This window comes from Anas platyrhynchos, chromosome 36 (assembly GCF_047663525.1).
Source record: "Anas platyrhynchos isolate ZD024472 breed Pekin duck chromosome 36, IASCAAS_PekinDuck_T2T, whole genome shotgun sequence".
NCBI classification, from domain to species: Eukaryota; Metazoa; Chordata; class Aves; order Anseriformes; family Anatidae; genus Anas; species Anas platyrhynchos.
In genome coordinates this window covers 3,939,773-3,958,148 of record NC_092624.1, presented here as the reverse complement: position 1 = coordinate 3,958,148, position 18,376 = coordinate 3,939,773, and the positions used below count along the sequence as shown (strand labels likewise).

Genomic DNA, 18,376 nt, shown 5'->3' with positions numbered 1-18,376 from the left:
ACACGCACAACAGCATCCCCCATGCCAGCCTGCCCCTTAATTCTCACCCACAGACTCTCAACTCGTTCCTCATCTGCCCCTGGATACTACTCAATACAATGGAGTTGCTCTCTCATGAGAAGAGCAGTTCTGCCACCTCACCTTGCTGGCCTGTCTTCCTGAGCAGGACATAGCCATCCATGACCACATTCCAGCCATGTGAGCTGTCCCACCATGTCTCTGTAACTGCCACCAGATCTCAGTCTTCTGACCAAACACAGATTTCTTACTCCTCCTGCTTATTCCCCATGCCACATGCATTGGTGTCCAGGCACTTCAGGGAAGGAGCTGAGCATGCTGATTTCACCCCATGAGGGGTGGGAGGCCTCCTGGTCTTCATCTCTGTGGGGGCACCGCCCCACCGGTACAAGCCCTGCTACAAGCCCATTCCCCTGCGGATATAGCTTGAAGCTCTCCAAATGAGCCCTGCTAATTGCTGTCCCAGAACCCTCTGGACCCTGTGAGATAAACCTTTCCCAAGTATTCCTCTCAGGCCTGCTGTCTTATAACACCAGCCATTACCAAACAACCCAAAGTTGGGCCTGTAGCACCAGTCACGGAGCCAAGCATTTATGGACCAGATCCTTCTATTCTATACAATGTCACCACCCCAGAATGGATGGAGGGAAGAGAAAGGGACTTGTAATACAGACTCTTTCACCAACCGTCCCAAGGCCTTGAAAACTTTCTACATTACCCTCAGAGTACAGGACGCAGCTTCCTCCACAGCTGTCTGCAATATCGTCAGTAGATAGTAGTATGTGAAGCAGAGCAGGCTGATGAGTGTCCTGGTGATATCTCTGATCCAGGCTCTGATAGACCACAGACTTCCCTGGGAATGAAGGGAATGCTCCGTGTCCTCATGGCCAGTCCCCAGTCAGTTTGGGTGCTCTCCTTTCAGTGCTCCTTGGACCCTGTCTGTGCCAGGTGAGACACGACCCTTCATCAGGGCTGTGGGGTCAGTGGGACGTGGACACTGCAGAAGCTGGAGCTGTGTGCTTCACCATATAGGGCATGGCTCAGGTGTGATTCCCCCTTGGGATTGTTCCCCCTACTCCACAGGAGACCCATGATGGAGAACTGCCTCAAGAGTTCCCCTGTGTAGTGAGTTTACGTGGCAAGGTTTTGGTAGCAGGGGGCCATAGGGGTGGTTTCTGTGAGAAAGATCTAGAAGATGCCCCATATTTGGGAAGGGCCCCATTGTTTTCCAGAGCTGAGCCAATAAGTGATGTTGTTTTGCGCCTCTCTGAGAGCATATTTAAGACAGGGAAAAAAAATGCTGCGCCACACAGCAGTTGGGAGAGTGAAGGGAGTGAGGAACAGCCTTGCAGGTGCCAAGGTCAGTGTAGAAGGAGGGGGAGAAGTGCTCCAGGCGCCGGAGCAGAAGTCCCCTGCAGCCTGTGTTGAGGACCATGGTGAAGCAGGATGTCCCCCTGCAGCCCATGGAGTACCACGGTGGAGCAGGGTTCCACGCTGCAGCCCATGGAGGAGACCACGGTGGAGCAGGTGGCCCTTCACCGACGGAGGCTGCCATCTGTGGAAGGCCCCTGCTGGAGCAGATTCCGGGCCGGACCTGTAGCCCGTGGAGAGGAGCCCACGCAGGAGCAGGTGACATGGCAGGAGCTGCTGCCCGTAGGGGAGCCAGGTTGGAGCAGTTTTCTCCTCAGGGATGGACCCCATGGTACGGACCCATATCTGGAGCAGCTCTGGAAGAGCTGCTGCCTGTGGGAAGCCCACGCAGGATCAGTTCATCAAGGACTGCAACCTGTGGGTGGGACCCCACAGCACAGGGGACTAGAGTGACCGAGAAGGAGCGGCAGAGAAGAAGTGCTGTAGACTGACCATAACCTCCTTTCCCCCATTCCCCTGCACCACTCGGGGGGAGGAGGTGGAAGAGGGTGGATGGGGGGGGAAGGTGCTTTTGGTTTCATTCCTTTGTTTCTCACTTCTCTAGCTTGTGAGTAATGAGCAATAAATCTTACTGTCTTCTTATGCTGAGTCTGTTTTGCCTGTTACAATAATTATTGAGTGATTTTCTCGTCCTTATCTCAACCCTTGAACCCTATTTACATATTTTCTCTCCATTCCTCTTTGAAGACGGGGAGTGAGAGGACGGCTGTGGTGGAGCTCGGCTGCACACTCAAGCGGAACCAGAACAACGTGGGAGAATAGACCAATCCCCACCTCGCTACAGCCTCCTTTAAGGTACAAATAAGGTCGCCACTGAGCCTCCTTTTCTCAAGGCTGAACAAGCCCAGCTCCCTGAGCCGCTCCTCATAAGACTTGTTCTCCAGGTCCCTCACCAGCTTCGATGCTCTTCTCTAGACTCTCTCAAGCACCTCTATGTCCTTCTGGCAGTGAGGGGCCCAAAACTGAACACAGTACTCGAGGTGTGGCTTCGCCAGAGCCAAGTACAGGGGGACAATCACTTCCTTAGCCCTGCTGGCCACACTGTTTCTGATACAAGCCAGGATGCCGTTGGCCTTCTTGGCCATCTGAGCACACTGCTGGCTCATATTCGGCCGACTATCAACCATCACTCCCAGGTCCTTCTCTGCCAGGCTGCTCTCCAACCACTCATCTTCCAGCCTGTAGCTCTGCTTGGGGTTATTGCGCCCCAGGTGCAGGACCCGGCACTTGGTTTATTGAACTTTATGCAGTTGACCTCAGCCCATCGGTGCAGCCTATCCAGATCCTCCTGCAGAGCCTTCCTACCCTTGAGCAGATCGACACACTCACCTAACTTGATGTCATCTGCAAACTTACTGAGGGTGCACTCAATCCCCTCAGCCAGATCATCGATAAAGATATTAAAGAGGACTGGCCCCAGTACTGAGCCCTGGGGGTCGCCACTAGTGACTGCCTTTAAATGGATTTGAATCCATTCACCACAACTCTTTGGGCCCAGCTATCCAACCAGTTTTTAACCCAACGAATCGTGCGCCAGTCCAAGCCATGAGCAGCCAGTTTCTTGAGGAGAATGTTGTGGGGAACAGTGTCAAAAGCCTTGCTGAAGTCAAGGTAGACCACATCCACAGCCTTTCCCTCATCCACCCAGCGCGTCACTTTGTCATAGAAAGAGATCGGGTTCACCAAGCAGGCCCTGCCTTTCATAGACCCATGCTGACTGGGCCTGATTGCCTGGTTGCACTGTAAGTGCCGTAAATTCTTGTAGATGGGCATCACGTTTGCTGGACGCCACTCAACTGGGGCCTACTCTGATAGCCAGGACTGCTGATAAATGATGGAAAGCGGCCTGGCCAGCTCCTCCGCCAGTTCTCTCAGTACCCTTGGGTAGATCCCATCTGACTCCATGGACTTGCGTACATCCAAGTGCTGTAGGAGGTCGCCAACCATTTCCTTGTGGATTATGAGGGCCACGTTGTGTTCCCCATTCCCTTCCACCAGCTCATGGTACTGGGTATCCAGAGAACAACTGCTCTTGCCACTGAAGACTGAGTTAAAGAAGGTATTAAGCACCTCTTCCTTTTCCACTTCTCTTGTGACTAAGTTTTTCCCCTAAGGATGGGGAGTTTCTCCCTAAGGATGGAGATTCTCCTTAGTCCTCCTTTTTCTGTTGATGTATTTATGAAATAATTTTTTGTTATCTTTAATGGCAGTAGGCAGTTTAAGCTCCAGATGAGCTTTGGCCTTTCTAATTTTGTCCCTGCAGAACCTCGCAACATCCTTTCAGTCCTCCTGAGTGGCCTGCCGTCTTCTCCTTCAAAGATTAATATATAATTTATAATTAACGATATATAATTTATTATAAAATAATTAATATAATATAATTAATGCAATACAATTAATTATATAATATTATAACATTTAATATATAATTGCAATATGTTATATTATACTATATATTAATATAAAATAAAATAAAATAAAATAAAATAAAATAAAATAAAATAAAATAAAATAAAATAAAATAAAATAAAATATAGATATAGATATAAATAATGGTACATTGTATAAAACTGTATTATTAATTTATTAATTAACTAATAAAAATTATAATTCGCAGGTTATAATCCCACTTTTTTCTCCTAAACTCAAGCCATAACTCTCTGTTCATCCAGGCCGGTCTTCTTCTGCACTGTCTCGTCTGTGGGAATTGTTGGACAGACCACTCCTGAGCCAGTAAGATTTCCCTCTTGAAGAGTGCCCAGCCTTCCTGGACTCCTCTGCCCTTCAGAACCACTTCCCAAGGGACTCTGCCAACCAGTGTCCTGAACAGCTCAAAATCAGCCCTCCAGAAATCCAAGACTGCAGTTTTACTGATCCCTTCCTGACTTCGCCAAGAACAGGGAACTCTACCATTTCGTGGTCACTCTGCCCAATACAGCTCCCGATCACCTCAACTCCCACCAGCCCTTCTCTGTTTGAGAACAGAAGGTCCAGCAGGGCACCTCCCCAAGCAGGCTCACTAACCAGCTGTGTCAGGAAGCTATCTTCCACACCCTCCAGAAACCTCCTACAGTGATGAGGGAGTTGTGTGCATGGCGGGGCTCTCCTCTTCTTCTCAGCACAGACACATTGTAGAAAAGGGGTTTTGTGGAAGTGTTGCTGAGGACATTCAGCACCTTTTCTCTCTGCTCTCTCTATGCCTCTCCATGGTGCTGGTAGTGCTCAGGACTCTTCTGCTGACCCCAGCCATTTCTGTAAGAGCCAGTCCCTTCTGCACCCTTCTCCTCTAGGCACTGTGTGAAGTGCTGATGCCTTTGCCATGGCAAGCACAGGCCATGGGGGCAACGGTGGTGAGGGGTGGGTAACCCCTGCCTGCTGCGTGTGGCTGGACACTAACTCAGGTTCTCCCTCCAGATGCCAACGTGGATGAGATGGGCAGAGTGAAGGTGAGTTCAGCCCAAGCACAGCCTTGCAGGCTGAGCGTGCATGTGATGGCTGCAAGAGGGCAGGCTTTTGGAGAGGAAATGGAAACCAGAAGTGCATCCGATGGCAGGAACCTGGGAGCTTTGCGTGGCTGTGCTCTGGCTGAATCCCCCTCCTTCCATGCTCCCAGCATTTCCCCATGGTGGGCACTGTGAGAGCAAGGCCACATCTTGTTCTCCCTTGTGTTTTGCAGCACTCTCAATTCAAAAGCTCTCAACACCCATTGCATGCCAAAAGCTGAGCAAGGGAGAGGCAATGCTGCTGGTTCTCTGAGAGAGGCAGAGAACACTGGGGAACACCGTGCTGATCTGTGAGCTCCGAATAAAGCCATCCCAAACAGGAAGGATCTGGTGTAATTCTTCTCGGCAAGGTCTGTCTGCAAAGCTCTTTACATCCCTTCAGATCGACACTACCACCCCTTTGTGCCTCAGTGTCTGTCTGTCTGCTCCGTCCTATTCCATGTGTGGCTGCATGAGATGGTGGTGCCATCAGGAACACAAAGTCAGAGACGTGTATTTGTCATCAAAGCAAAACCACATCTGCAGTGCACACACTGATTGACACACACATGCGAGGACATCCCTGCAGTGATATCTGTCCATGTAGGTCCAAATGGGCATCTCCGTGGGTGGGTAGAATAACACCCCCATGACATTATAATGCAATTTAGGTTTACATGTCATCCACTGAGCACAGCGAGAGGTTTTCTTTTGTTGAGAAAAAATCAATACACTCACAGTAAGATTTGGTATAGCTCATATATTTTAGAAGTATTAATGTCTTGTAGATGGAGGTATGAGTCCTATATCGTCTTGGCTAGACACTCACAGCCCTTCCCTGTGATAACAAACCCCAAAGAAGACCAAAGTGCACCCCCAGCCCCACGTTATGGCTGCAGGAGCCCTCTGCAGGAAAGCAAAGGCAGCTGTGGGCAAGGCTCCTGTGCCCTTGCCCTGTGGCAACACTATCGGATCTGGGTGCGGGTCACCGTGGCATATGTCGTGGTGTTTCTCATGTGCTGCATGGGACGAGGCTTTAGGGAGAAAAGAAACCCTGTTACTTCAGCTGCTGACTGTGAGTCTTGCACAATGTGCGGGCACCAGGCTGCTGAAGTGCAGAAAGGAGCTGTGCACAGCTGTGCCATGACTCACCCTGTCCCGTCGAACGTGGGCGATGGTGGAGTCTGTGGGAAAAAATACTTGATGAGTCCTTGCTGCCTGTTGGTGGAGAGCTGAAACTCACCCTGACCTTGGGCAGCAGCTGCCTGTGGTCAGCTCTCAACACCTGACCACATTTCCCCTCCTATCATCCTGCTCTGGGATGAGCATTAAGCAGCAGTGGAGCAGAGATGCTGAGGTTTTGGTGTATTTCCAGCTTTCTGTGGCATCTCCTCTCTTTGCACAGCCAGCACACCTTGTGAGCTGCTTTGTGCAAGTGTGGGTAAACAAGGTCGTGCTGCAACTCGAGGGAGGTGCAAGTAGGGTAAGGATATATCTATACCTGTGACCCAACCACAACATCCTCCCTTGCCTGCTGCCTGTGGTTTCAAAGCAAACTATAAAAGGCTTTCCCCACAAACGCAAGGAAAGAGAGCCACATCTTTCATTGCTGCTGTGTGCTTTCAACTGCATGAAAACAGAAATTGCTTTGTAGAAGAAGTGAAGAAAGGAGAAAAGCAGAGGCTGAAGCAGGGGAATTGAAGCCTGGGGCTGCAGCAGCTGTGGAAGGACCCCGCAGGCAAATGGGCTTTGTCCCTATGAGCACTGGGATACTGCCATGTCCCTTGTGCAGCCAGCAGCCCACATGCAATGTTCATGCAAGGAAGAAGCAGGACGTGAGGTGCTGGAGAGAAACCTGTCCCTTGATGAACGAGCAGGGATTTTGTATGTCCCAGTGGGAAATGAAGGGGTGGGATTGCATGGGGGCTCGCACAGGATTCTCATGGGGAGAGGAGCATGTGGCTTCCCCCAAGGGAGGAGGTAGTACTCACACTGGATGTCACCATAGTTGGTGTCTTCCGTCTGTGGGCTGTCAACGTGCTGCTGCCTGGAGAGGAATGGAATGGCTCTAGGGTGTACGTTTGTGGTGAGGTTGCCACATGAGAAACGCACTTGGGTCGAGCTTTCCTACTTCATGTGGTGAACTGGAGTGCAGCAAATAACAAGCTCCATTCTCCCTGCCTCCAGCACAGGGAATGCAGCCACACACAAACAGAGAATGCTGCCCCTGGCCAAAGAACACCCCAGGGCCCCGTCATGCCCCAACTCCCTCCCCCGTACCACACAGCCAGCAACACTTGCTGCTCACCTTGGGCATCTCCCTCTGCAGGAACCTGCAAGAAGAACAGGGGCTGAGGTGCACAGGCCAAGGTGTTGCCCAGCCCTGGCTCCCATCTCGGGGCTGGGGGATGAAAGCTGAAGCTCCCCAGCTCCCTCAGCAGCCTCCCCAGCTGGGCTTCCCAAAGCCATAACCCCCAGGCACCGTCTGCCCCAGCCGTACATCCACCAGTTCCCCCCTCCGACTTTCCCACTGCACCAGCCCTCAGCTGGACCCCCAACGCCTCAGCCTTTCCCCCCTTTTTTCCCCACTCCTCACCTTTCCTGATGGCAAACCAGCTGCCTGCAGCCAGGAGGACGAGGCCGATGGCCGCCACTGCCAGCACCGTGGCTGTGGGGAGGGTGTGCAGAATCCGGGCATGTGGAGCTGGGGGACAGAGGGTGTGAAGGCAGCGGGGTGTGATGAGGAGAGGCAGGGAGCAGGACATGCCCATGTAACCGGAACACCCTCATGCTCGTCCTCACCTGTGGAGCTCTGGATATCAGTGGTGGTCTCACCAGCACCTGCACCTTGAGGCAAAAGAGGTTTTTCTTAGTGGGGCCAAGACCTGGCACACCTCCACACCCGAGTCCTTTTTCTTCCTGTTTGTTCTTGCTGAGCAGGCACCATTCTGTGTCTCAAACCAGCACCACTGTGCTCTCCCTTCTGGAACCATCCCACACTGTTGCTGATGTACAGGCTATAGCCTGCCTCATGACAATCACAACACTTCCCCTGCCATAGGCTCATCAACGTACAGGACAGATCTTGGAACATCCCAGGCTCAAAACAGGGTCGATCAACATCCCTAGCTCTTGCTCTCTCTGCATGGGAACTGCACAGCCCCATGCCTCAGCCGAGGTGGTGCTGCAGGGATGGGGACAGCCCTTGAGAGCAGCTTTCTCTCTGTAGGGGCTGCCTCTGAGGAGAGGGAACACTCCCGAGGGGGATCCACCCCAGTCCATGCCCTGCCTGCTGCAGCACACAGCACCAGCCCCAGCAGTTTTCTGAAAACTTCTACCCTCACCGCCATGGGGCCGTGTCTCACCTGCCACAGACAAGGTCTGGGGAGCACTGAGAGCAGAGTTCCTCACCCAGTTTTCCTTGTTCTTTTGCTGGTACCCACACTTGTACGTCCCAGCACTTCTGGAGGTGATGTTCAGGTCCATAGTGTAGATGAGCCTGCCCTGCTGGGCTTTCAGGCTGAACTCCTCCAGCCCATTCTTGCAGAAGACAACTCGCGTAGCAGGAAACTGCTCATCAATGGTACATCGAAGCAACACTATTTCCCCCTCCTGGGCACTGGAAGCGTTGAGGTACAGGACTGGAGCCTGGCTGTTACCTGGAGAGAAGGCACAGGGATTCCCCAGGCAAGCAGTAGTGATGGCCAGGTGGCAAAACCAACTGCATGCCAAGGCTGGAAAAATCTGCTCTCCTGGGGCTTCCCAGGGGGAACTGCGAGGGAATAAACCCCTTTCTCTTCCCATCACTTTCCCCAGGACATGATCATTTTCGTGACCCACCTCCATGCTCCCGAAATCCTGGAGAGCTGCAGATGTCCTGGGTGGTCACTCCAGTACCTGCAGCATGGGGCAGAGAGAGCTTTGCTTAGAGAGGTCATAGCCTCCTGTTTTCCCCCAAACAAAGTCTGCTCCACAGTGCTGCACACCTGCCCCACACACTGCCCCTATCATCTCCTGTGCCCACCACTGGCCTGTCCTGCCCCCAGCAGCAGCCCTCCAGACCTCAGCCCCCACACCCAGCAATGCCCCAACTCACAGAGTGCCAGCAGCAGGACGGCAGGACCAGAAGGAGACAGCCTTGCCCATGGTGCCTGCCCCAGCATCTTTTGGTGCGCTGCTTTTGGGGAGCAGCGTCTGCTTCAGGTGTCTGCTTTGCTGTGAGCTGGGGATGGTGGGACAGAGGCTTGCAGTGCAGCAGGGAGCTTCCCTGTGGGCTTGCTGTGGCCGCCTGAGCCTTGCCCACAGCCAGAGGCTCTCATCAAAGAGTAACCTGTCTCAGCCCCTGCTACATCCGCTGCTTCTTTTGAGCCCCCACTGTTATTTCTGTCCTCTCACACACCGCAACTCTTGCTGTTTTTATCTGTATCTCAAGGGCAGTATTCTTCCTACATGGCCTCCTGTCCCTTTTCCCCTTGCCAGATTTGTCTCGTAGTTTTGCAGCTCTCCATTAAGCTAGGAAGCATGTACAGCTTCTCCCAAATACATTTCTGTCCCTTCCACTGCTGCATCCCCTGCCGATGTTCAGCCCCTGTACTCTTGTTGCTTGTGCAATGCTGTGCAGCCTGAGCCCCTCTGCCAGCCAGTGGTACTATTATCACCACTATTGTTATTATTATTGTTGTAATAAATGGCTCAGTCTTCAAAATAGGACTATAATCAAAGTTTACAATTTATTAAAGGAATAGAGGTAAGCAAAGAGCGCTGGGTGCGCCGGCAGTCTCTGCTCCACCAAGACACACACCAGTTACATCAAGCAGATGATTTTTATGCTCTAGGCTAATACATATTCATTACTACTTCTGAAAAAACAGGTTTATTATAATTAGTTTCCGGAATCCAAACCCTCCAACTGGAGCATGCGTATCAGTCTCCGGAGGTCAATCTGGGGGTCTGTCATGCTGAAGGCTCCTAGTCTTCCTCCCTCTTGTCCTTCTCCTTTGTCCAACTTGGCCGGATGTCAGAGACTTGTGCAGCATCCCCTGCAAGCTTTGTCTTTTAGTTGTCCTTCAGCTTTCCCCTTCTCCTTAATCTCCTGGGCAGGTATCAGAGACGTGCATAGTGTCCCATGCAACAGCCATAATAGTTAGCAGTTATTCTACACCCCCCCCCCCCCCCCCCCCCCGCCCGGCGTATTAGAGACTTCAAGGAAAAGCCTAAAATCTTTCCCTTCTAGCTCTCTATTGACATGAATTGCTGGACCGGTCCTTTGCAATATAAAAGAACTCTATACATTAACCACTCTGTTTTTCTTAGACTTGTGGTTATTTAAGTGTATGTAAGACAGAAGGTCACATTCATCATACCATGCGGCCCTAGCATTGTTCCATATTGACACGAATCACATGAACATCTCTGCGGGGGCACTGACCCACTGCGACAAGCCCTGCTACAAGCCCATTTTTCTGTGGATATAGCTTGAAGCTCTCAAAAAGAGCCCTGCTAACTGCTGTCCCAGAACACTCTGGACCCTGTGAGATAAACCTTTCCCAAGTATTTCTCTCAGGCCTGCTGTCTTATAACACCAGCCATTACCAAACAACCCAAAGCTGGGCCTGTAGCACAGGTCACGGAGCCAAGCATTTATGGACCAGATCCTTCTATTCCATCCAATGTCACCACCCCAGAATAGATGGAGGGAAGAGAACGGGACTTGTGCTCCAGACTCTTTCACCAACCGTCCGAACACATTGAAGTCTTTCTTCATTCCCCTCAGACTACAGGACACAGCTTCCTCCACAGCTGTCTGCAATATCGTCAGTAGATAGTAGTATGTGAGGCACAGCAGGCTGATAAGTGTCCTGGTGATATCTCTGATCCAGGCTCTGATAGACCACAGACTTCCCTGGGAATGAAGGGAATGCTCCGTGTCCTCATGGCCAGTCCTCAGTCAGTTTGGGTGTTCTCACAGAATCACAGAATCACAGAATTTCTAGGTTGGAAGAGACCTCGAGATCATCGAGTCCAACCTCTAACCTAACACTAACAGTACCCACTAAACCATATCCCTAAGTTCTACATCTAAACGTCTTTTGAAGACTTCCTGGGATGGTGACTCCACCACCTCCCTGGGCAGCCTGTTCCAGTGCCTAACAACCCTTTCAGTAAAGAAGTTCTTCCTAACATCTAACCTAAAACTCTCCTGGCGCAACTTAAGCCCATTCCCCCTCGTCCTGTCACCAGGCACGTGGGAGAACAGGCCAATCCCCACCTCACTACAGCCTCCTTTAAGGTATCTGTAGAGAGCGATAAGGTCACCCCTGAGCCTCCTCTTCTGCAGGCTGAACAAGCCCAGCTCCTTCAGCCGCTCATCGTAGGACTTGTTCTCCAGGCCACTCACCAGCTTCATCGCCCTTCTCTGGACCCGCTCAAGCACCTCGATGTCCTTCTTGTAGCAAGGGGCCCAAAACTGAACACAGTACCCGAGGTGGGCTTCACCAGAGCCGAGTACAGGGGGACGATCACCTCCCTAGCCCTGCTGGTCACAGTGTTTCTGATACAAGCCAGGATGCCGTTGGCCTTCTTGGCCACCTGAGCACACTGCTGGCTCATATTCAGCCGACTGTCCACCATCACTCCCAGGTCCTTCTCTGCCTGGCAGCTCTCCAACCACTCATCTCCCAGCCTGTAGCTCTGCTTGGGGTTATTGCGCCCCAGGTGGAGGACCCGGCACTTGGCCTTGTTGAACTTCATGCAGTTGACCTCAGCCCATTGGTCCAGCCTATCCAGATCCTCCTGCAGAGCCTTCCTACCCTCGAGCAGATTGACACATGCGCATAGCTTGGTGTCATCTGCGAACTTACTGAGGGTGCACTCAATGCCCTCGTCCAGATCATTGATGAAGATATTAAAGAGGACCAGCCCCAGAACCGAGCCCTGGGGGACGCCACTAGTGACTGGCCTCCAACTGGACTTGACTCCATTCACCACAGCTCTTTGGGCCCGGCTATCCAGCCAGTTTCTAACCCAACGTAGCGTGCGCCAGTCCAAGCCAAGAGCAGCCAGTGAAGCCAAGAGCAGCCAGTAAAAAGAGCCACCTCCTTTCAGTGCTCTTTGGACCCTGTCTGTGCCAGGTGAGACACGACCCTTCATCAGGGCTGTGGGGGCAGTGGGATGTGGACACTGCAGAAGCTGGAGCTGTGTGCTTCATCATACAGGGCATGGCTCAGGTGTGATTCCCCCTCGGGAGTGTTCCCCCTACTCCACAGGAGACCCTGGATGGAGAACTGCCTCAAGAGTTCCCCTGTACCTGCAGTAGCACCTCTGCTGAGACATGGGGCTCTGCAGTGCCCATGTAAAAAAATCAAGAGTTGGGGATATCAGTAGGCCCTGGCCTGTGCCACTACTGCTCCAAGCTCTCCCTCACACTTTTACTAACCTCTGTCTGGGAATTTACATGAGCTCAGTTGTTAATGCTCACCATGTACACATGGAAGCAAGACATGAGCTCAGGGTCTGCTCAGCATCTGGGATTGTCCCAGCACAGAGCTCCATAAACTCACAGCATGTTCATGTCTCCCACAGGCAGCAGCCCCTCACACAAGGCCCAGCTCCCTTCCAGAGGTGAGACATTGCTCATCAGCCCTTCCCAGCACACCTGTCCTCCAAGGCTTGCCTTGGCCACACTGTGTTCCTCCTCTCTCCCAGGGTCAGCCATGCCCCTGGAGGTCTGGATCCTGCGCTCTGCCCTCAGCCTGCTCCTGCTGCTGTCTGCCCCCATCATCACCCTCCTCCTGGAGAGATGCAGCCATGGTGCCCGCGAGGCCAGACAGCCTGGAGACATCCCTGTCCCCACGGAGCTCTGATGTCCCTCTGCGCTTTATGCTGTCCCCAGCCTGCTCCCCCATGCTCAGAGCATGACCCCCACACATTTGTCAGACTCCCACTGCTGTTGGGTTCAAGGCAGCTGAGGCAGCATGCCCAAGTGATGTGCTGCCACTGCTCTGATTCCCTTGGCTCAGCGCCTTCCTTCAAGGAAGGGAATTGAGAGAGCAGTGTGGGAGAGCTCAGGTGCTTTCAGGATGAAGCCTCTGCCTTTCCTGGATGTTGTGTGGTCGCATGAGAGTCAAAGTGTGGGTGCAGATGGCTCCCACACTGCTGTGCTGACAGCAGTACGGCCCTAGCTGAGACTTCCTGAGAGTTCTTCATAAGCTCATTCACCAACAGGATGAAGGAGAATTCTGCCCACAGCCTTGGCAGCTGCCCCAGAGCTCTGAAGTCACTTTGGCCTTGGTGCAGGATTCCCCTGATGCCATCATTTGTCTCGACATTGAAGAGAAGCAGAGTGACGTGTTCAGAAGAGAGCAAATCCGAGTGGGCTCAAGGGGAAGGAGCACTTTACAGGGACATTGTTGCCGCTGAGATGCAAGTAAAACTAGCGTGTGCTGCAGTGTGTGAGAGGACAGGAAAAACAGTGGGGGCTCAACCAAAGCAGTGGATGTAGCAGGTTCTTAGGCAAGGCCCCCACTGATGAGAGCCTCTGGCTGTGGGCCAGGCTCAGGTGGCCACAGAAAGCTAACAGCACAGCTCCCAGCTGAACCGCAAGCCTCTGCCCCACCGTCCCCAGCTCTGAGCAAAGGAGAAACTTGAAGCAGACGCTGCTCCGCAAAAGTAGTGCCCCAAAAGATGCTGTGGCAGGCGCCATGGGCAAGGCTGTCTCCTTCTGGCCCTGCCATCCTGCTGCTGGTGCTCTGTGAGTTGGGGCATTGCTGGGTGTTGGGGCTGAGGGCTGGAGGACTGCTCCTGGGGGTAGGACAGGACAGTGGAGGGCAGAGGAGAGGATGGGGACAGCGTGTGTGGGGCTGTGGTGCAGCAGTTTCGGACATGGTTGCTCTGGGGAAAAGAGGATGGGGATGGCTTCCTCCATGTATAATACACATTTGAGGAAGGGGCAGGCTTCTCCAGCACCATAAATTTTCTGGCGTGTTGTTCTGAGACTCTAGGACTGCTGAATTTTTTAAGGAGATATGGGATTTACCTGGAACAAGACATCCACCCAAAATGGGATTGGAATTCACATTTTTTGAGGGCATATTGAAGAGATACAGCATGAGAACACGCAGATGTAATGATGCCTGCTTAGCAGTGAGGGTTTGGTCAGGGAGGATATGGGAGCAGGGAAATCAGGATGAGCCTGGACACTGCTCCTCTCAGCAAATCCCTCTCTGCCCCTTGGTACAGGTGGCAGCATGAGCTCCCAGGACATCTGCAGCTCCTCAGGTACTTGTGAGTCCTTCCCTCCCAGACCCAGGGCACTTGGAAGCCCAACCACTGTGAGCTCTGCCCTATGGCAGCCCTTCACTGCTGTGTCTCCTGCAGGGGATCTCCAAGCTCCTGCTCTCCAAATGAACTCAACTTCTGCTCAGCCAGGTACCACAGCTGTGCTCCAGTGTATTCTCCCTGTGGTGTCACATGCAAGACGAATCATCTTCTGCAAGGATGGGAAGGAGCTGTACAGCCAGAAAGCCCAGCAAAGGCAGCTGAGCTACTCCTTGGTCCTGAACATCACATCAAGAAGCGCAGGAAAATACACATGTGGGTACCAGGAGTGGAATGAGATGAAACACAAGAGGAGCTCTGCCCTCAGTGCTGGCCGCATCCTGGATGTCCCTGGTGAGACACGTCCCCAGGCTGGAGGGGTGAGAAGGGACGGAGGCACTTGCCACCACATGTCTGTGCTGAGGCTGGAGCTGTGTGCTGCAGCAGGCTCTGGGGTGGTTCCCCCATGGGAGTGTTTCCTCTCCTCCAAGGCAGCCCCTAGAGAGAGAGAGCTGCTCTCAAGGGATCCCCGTGTCCCTGCAGCATCACCTCTGCTGCAGAGATGGGGCTCTACAGATCCCGGGCAGAGAGAGTAAAGACTGGGGATGTGGATGGATGCTGGTTTGAGCCAGGGATGCTCCAAGGTCTGCCCTGTACATTGATGAGCCTATGGCAGGGCAAGTGGGATGACTGCCATGAGCTGGGCAAGGACTCAGCAGTGAGGACATGGCAAGGAGTTAGCAGCAGGGACATGGGCACAAGCGTGTGGGTGCCCCAGCTCTCACTCCCTCTAAGCAAAACCCTCTGTGTCCCAAGGTGCATTTGCTGGCGTAACCACCCAGGATATCGGAAGCTCCCCAGGTGAGGTTGAGAGTGGGGATGGGTGAAAGAAGAGAGGTGTGTGTGGGGTGGTGATGGTAAGGGAGAGGGAATTTGTTCTCTGGGCATGAGCTCCTGGGAAAGAATCACTTCCCTGTGTGGAACACAAAGCATTTTGTGCCCAGTTCTGGGATTCCCTGTTCAGGAGGGGCATAGAACTACTGGAGAGAGCCCAGACGAGGGCTGCAAAGATGGTCAGAGGTCTGGAGCTGAGAGAACAGAGCCTGTTTAACCTGGAAAAGAGGAGACTGAGGGGAGACCTCATCCATGTCTATAAATATCTGAGGGGAGGGTGTTGAGAGGATGGATCTGGTCTCTTTTCGATTGTGTCCAGGGAAAGGGCAAGAGACAATGGGCTCAAACTGAAGCACAGAAAGTTCCATCTGAATATGAGGGGCATTTCTTTACTGGGAAGGTGACAGAGCACTGGAACAGGCTGCCCAGAGAGGTTGTGGAGTCTCCTCTGCAGATATTCCAAATCCACCTGGATGCCATTCTGTGCAGTCTGTCCTTGCTGATCCTGCTCAGCAGAAGGCTGGACTACATAACTTTCAGAGGTTCCTTCCAACCTTGGCCATTCTGTGATTGTGTGATCCTCTAGCCCCCAAGAATCACAGAAAGATGAGAGTGGTGGTGTTAAATGAAGAGGCACACCTCTGCCATGCCGTTTTTTATCCTTCACAACAGCACTTAGTCACTGGATCTGTGGGGGTCCAGGTTGGCACAGATACCGCGGACAATTTTGTGACTCCCCTGGGGATGGTGCTGGCTGTCGATGGGGGCATGTGGCCATGGGGCTGAGGCTCATTCTGGGAAGGATCTGGGTGCACTGTAGACACTAAGCCTGTCCTTTTATCCTGCCAGGCAATGTGGTGAGTTCCCAAGCAAGTCCATCACCCCCAGGTGAGTGATTCCATCCTACACCCTCAGAAAACAGAGCATGGGGAGTGGGCGTGCTGTGCTGCCTTCCCCAGGGCATGGGGAGAAGCAGGAGCTTTACAGGGCAGGAGCTGTGCTAGCTGCATGGGCACGTCCTGCTCCCTGCCTCTCCCCATCACACCCCACTGCCCTCACACACTCTCTCCCCCAGCTCCACATGCCCGGATCCCGCACACCCTCCCCACAGGCATGGTGCTGGCAGTGGCGGCCATCGGCCTTGTCCTCCTGGCTGCAGGCAGCTGGTTTGCCATCAGGAAAGGTGAGGGAGTGGGTCAAAGTGGGGGGAAAGGCTGAGGCCGTGGGAGTCCTTCTGCAGGGCTGGTGCAGTGGGAAAAATGGTGGCGGACCCTGGGGGTGCACAGCTGCGGGAGACGGTGCCTGGGGGTGATGGCTGTGGGCAGCCCAGCTGGGGAGGCTGCTGAGGGAGCTGGGGAGCTTCAGCCTTCATCCCCCAGCCCCGAGATGGGAGCCAGGGCTGGGCAACACCTTGGCCTGTGCACCTCAGCCCCTGTTCTTCTTGCAGGTTCCTGCAGAGGGAGATATCCAAGGTGAGCACCAAGGGCTGCTGGCTGTGGGGTATGGGGGAGTGAGCTGGTGCATGGCAGGCCCCTGGGGTGCTCCTTGGCCAGGGGCAGCGTTCTCTGTGTTTGTGTGTGGCTGCATTCCCTGTGCTGGAGGCAGGGAGAATGGAGCTTGCTATTTGCTGCACTCCAGTTCACCACATGAAGTAGGAAAGCTCGACCCAAGTGCGTTTCTCATGTGGCAACCTCACCACAAACACACACCCAACAACCATTCCATTCCTCTCCAGGCAGCAGCACGTTGACAGTCCACAGACGGAAGACACCAACAACGGCGACATCCAGTGTGAGTACTACCTCCTCCCTTGGGGGAAGCCACATACTCCTCTCCCCGTGAGAATCCTGTGCGAGCCCCCATGCAATGCCACCTCTTCAATTCCCACTGGGACATACAAAATCCCTGCTCGTTCATCAAGGCCAGGTTTCTCTCCAGCACCTCACGAGCTGCTTCTTCCTTGCATGCAGAGTGCGTGCGGCTGCTGGCTGCACAAGGGACATGGCAGCATCCCAGTGCTCCCAGGGACAAAGCCCATTTGCTTGGGGGGTCCTTCCACACCGGCTCTAGCCTCAGGTTACATTTCCCCTGCTTCAGCCTCTGCTTTTGTCCTTTCTTCAGTTTCTCTTTAGTGTCATTTCTGCTTCAAGAACTACACAAAGCACATCACAGCAACGAAAGCTGTAGCTCTGTTTCCTTGCACTGCTGGGGAAAACCTTTTATAGCTCATTCTGAAACCACAGGCAGCAGCCAAGGGAGGATGTTGTGGTTGGGCGACAAGCTATAGATATATCCCCACCTGATGTGCTCTCAGGACGAGTTGCAGCACAACCTTTTTTACCCATGCCTGCACAGAGCAGTTTGCAAGTTGTGCTGGCTGTGGAAAGAGTGGCGATGCCACAGAATGGTGGAAAGACCCCACACCCTCAGAATCTTTGCTCCACTGCTGCTTAATGCACATCGCAGATCAGGGTGATGGGAGGGGAAATGTGGTCAGGCATTGAGTGTTAAACCCAGGCAGCTGATGCCCAAAGCTCGTGGGGGTTCACCCGCCTCTAATCAGCAAGGGCTCATCGAGTGTTTCTTCCCCACAGACACCACAATCACCCACGTTCGACGGGACAGGGTGAGTCATGGCACAGCTGTGCACAGCTCCTTTCTGCACTCCTGCAGCCTGGTGCCCGCACATTATGCAGGGCTCACAGTCAGCAGCTGAAGTAACAGGGTTTTATTTATCCCTAAAGCCTCCTCCCATGCAGCAGATGAGCGACAGCACAACGTATGCCACAGTGACCCGCACCCAGACCCGATAGCACTGCCACAGGGCAAGGGCACAGGAGCCTTGCCCATGTTTGCCTTCACTGTCTTGTAGGAAGCTCTTGCAACCATACCGTTGGGCTGGGGGGTGCACTTCGGGGTTCTTTGGGATTTTCTGTCACAGGGAAAGGCTGTGTGTGCCTAGCCAAGATGTTGAAGGATTCATATCTCAGTTTGCAATAAATCAATACCTCTAAAATATATGAGGTGTACCAAGTAATATTGTGAGTGTATCAATGGTTATTCCTCATGTGAAACCATCTCCCTGTGCTCACTGGAAATTATGTATTCCTAAACTGCATGATAAAGTCACAGGGCTGCTCTTCTATGCACCCACACAGATGGACATTTGGACCTATAGGGACCGGTATCACTGCAGGGATGTGCTTGCATGTGTCTGCCAAGTGGTGTGTGTGCTG

The 18,376-nt window shown here is 53.1% G+C and overlaps 1 protein-coding gene and 1 long non-coding RNA gene across 2 annotated transcripts in view; both read left to right on the top strand.

Annotated features, from left to right (window-relative positions):
• LOC119715144 (uncharacterized) overlaps positions 1-12,793 on the top strand; it is a 63,128-nt gene extending 50,335 nt beyond the window's left edge. The window contains exons 3-4 of the mRNA XM_072032173.1: positions 12,513-12,551; positions 12,636-12,793. Coding sequence (XP_071888274.1) covers positions 12,513-12,551; positions 12,636-12,793 — 197 coding nt within the window. The remainder of the gene's footprint in view (positions 1-12,512; positions 12,552-12,635) is intronic.
• The window catches only part of LOC113845395 (uncharacterized), a 120,871-nt gene extending 102,713 nt beyond the window's left edge, over positions 1-18,158 (top strand). Inside the window, exon 3 of the long non-coding RNA XR_011806167.1 lies at positions 17,885-18,158. This is a non-coding gene — a long non-coding RNA (uncharacterized lncRNA). The remainder of the gene's footprint in view (positions 1-17,884) is intronic.
• Positions 18,159-18,376: the final 218 nt, after the last annotated feature.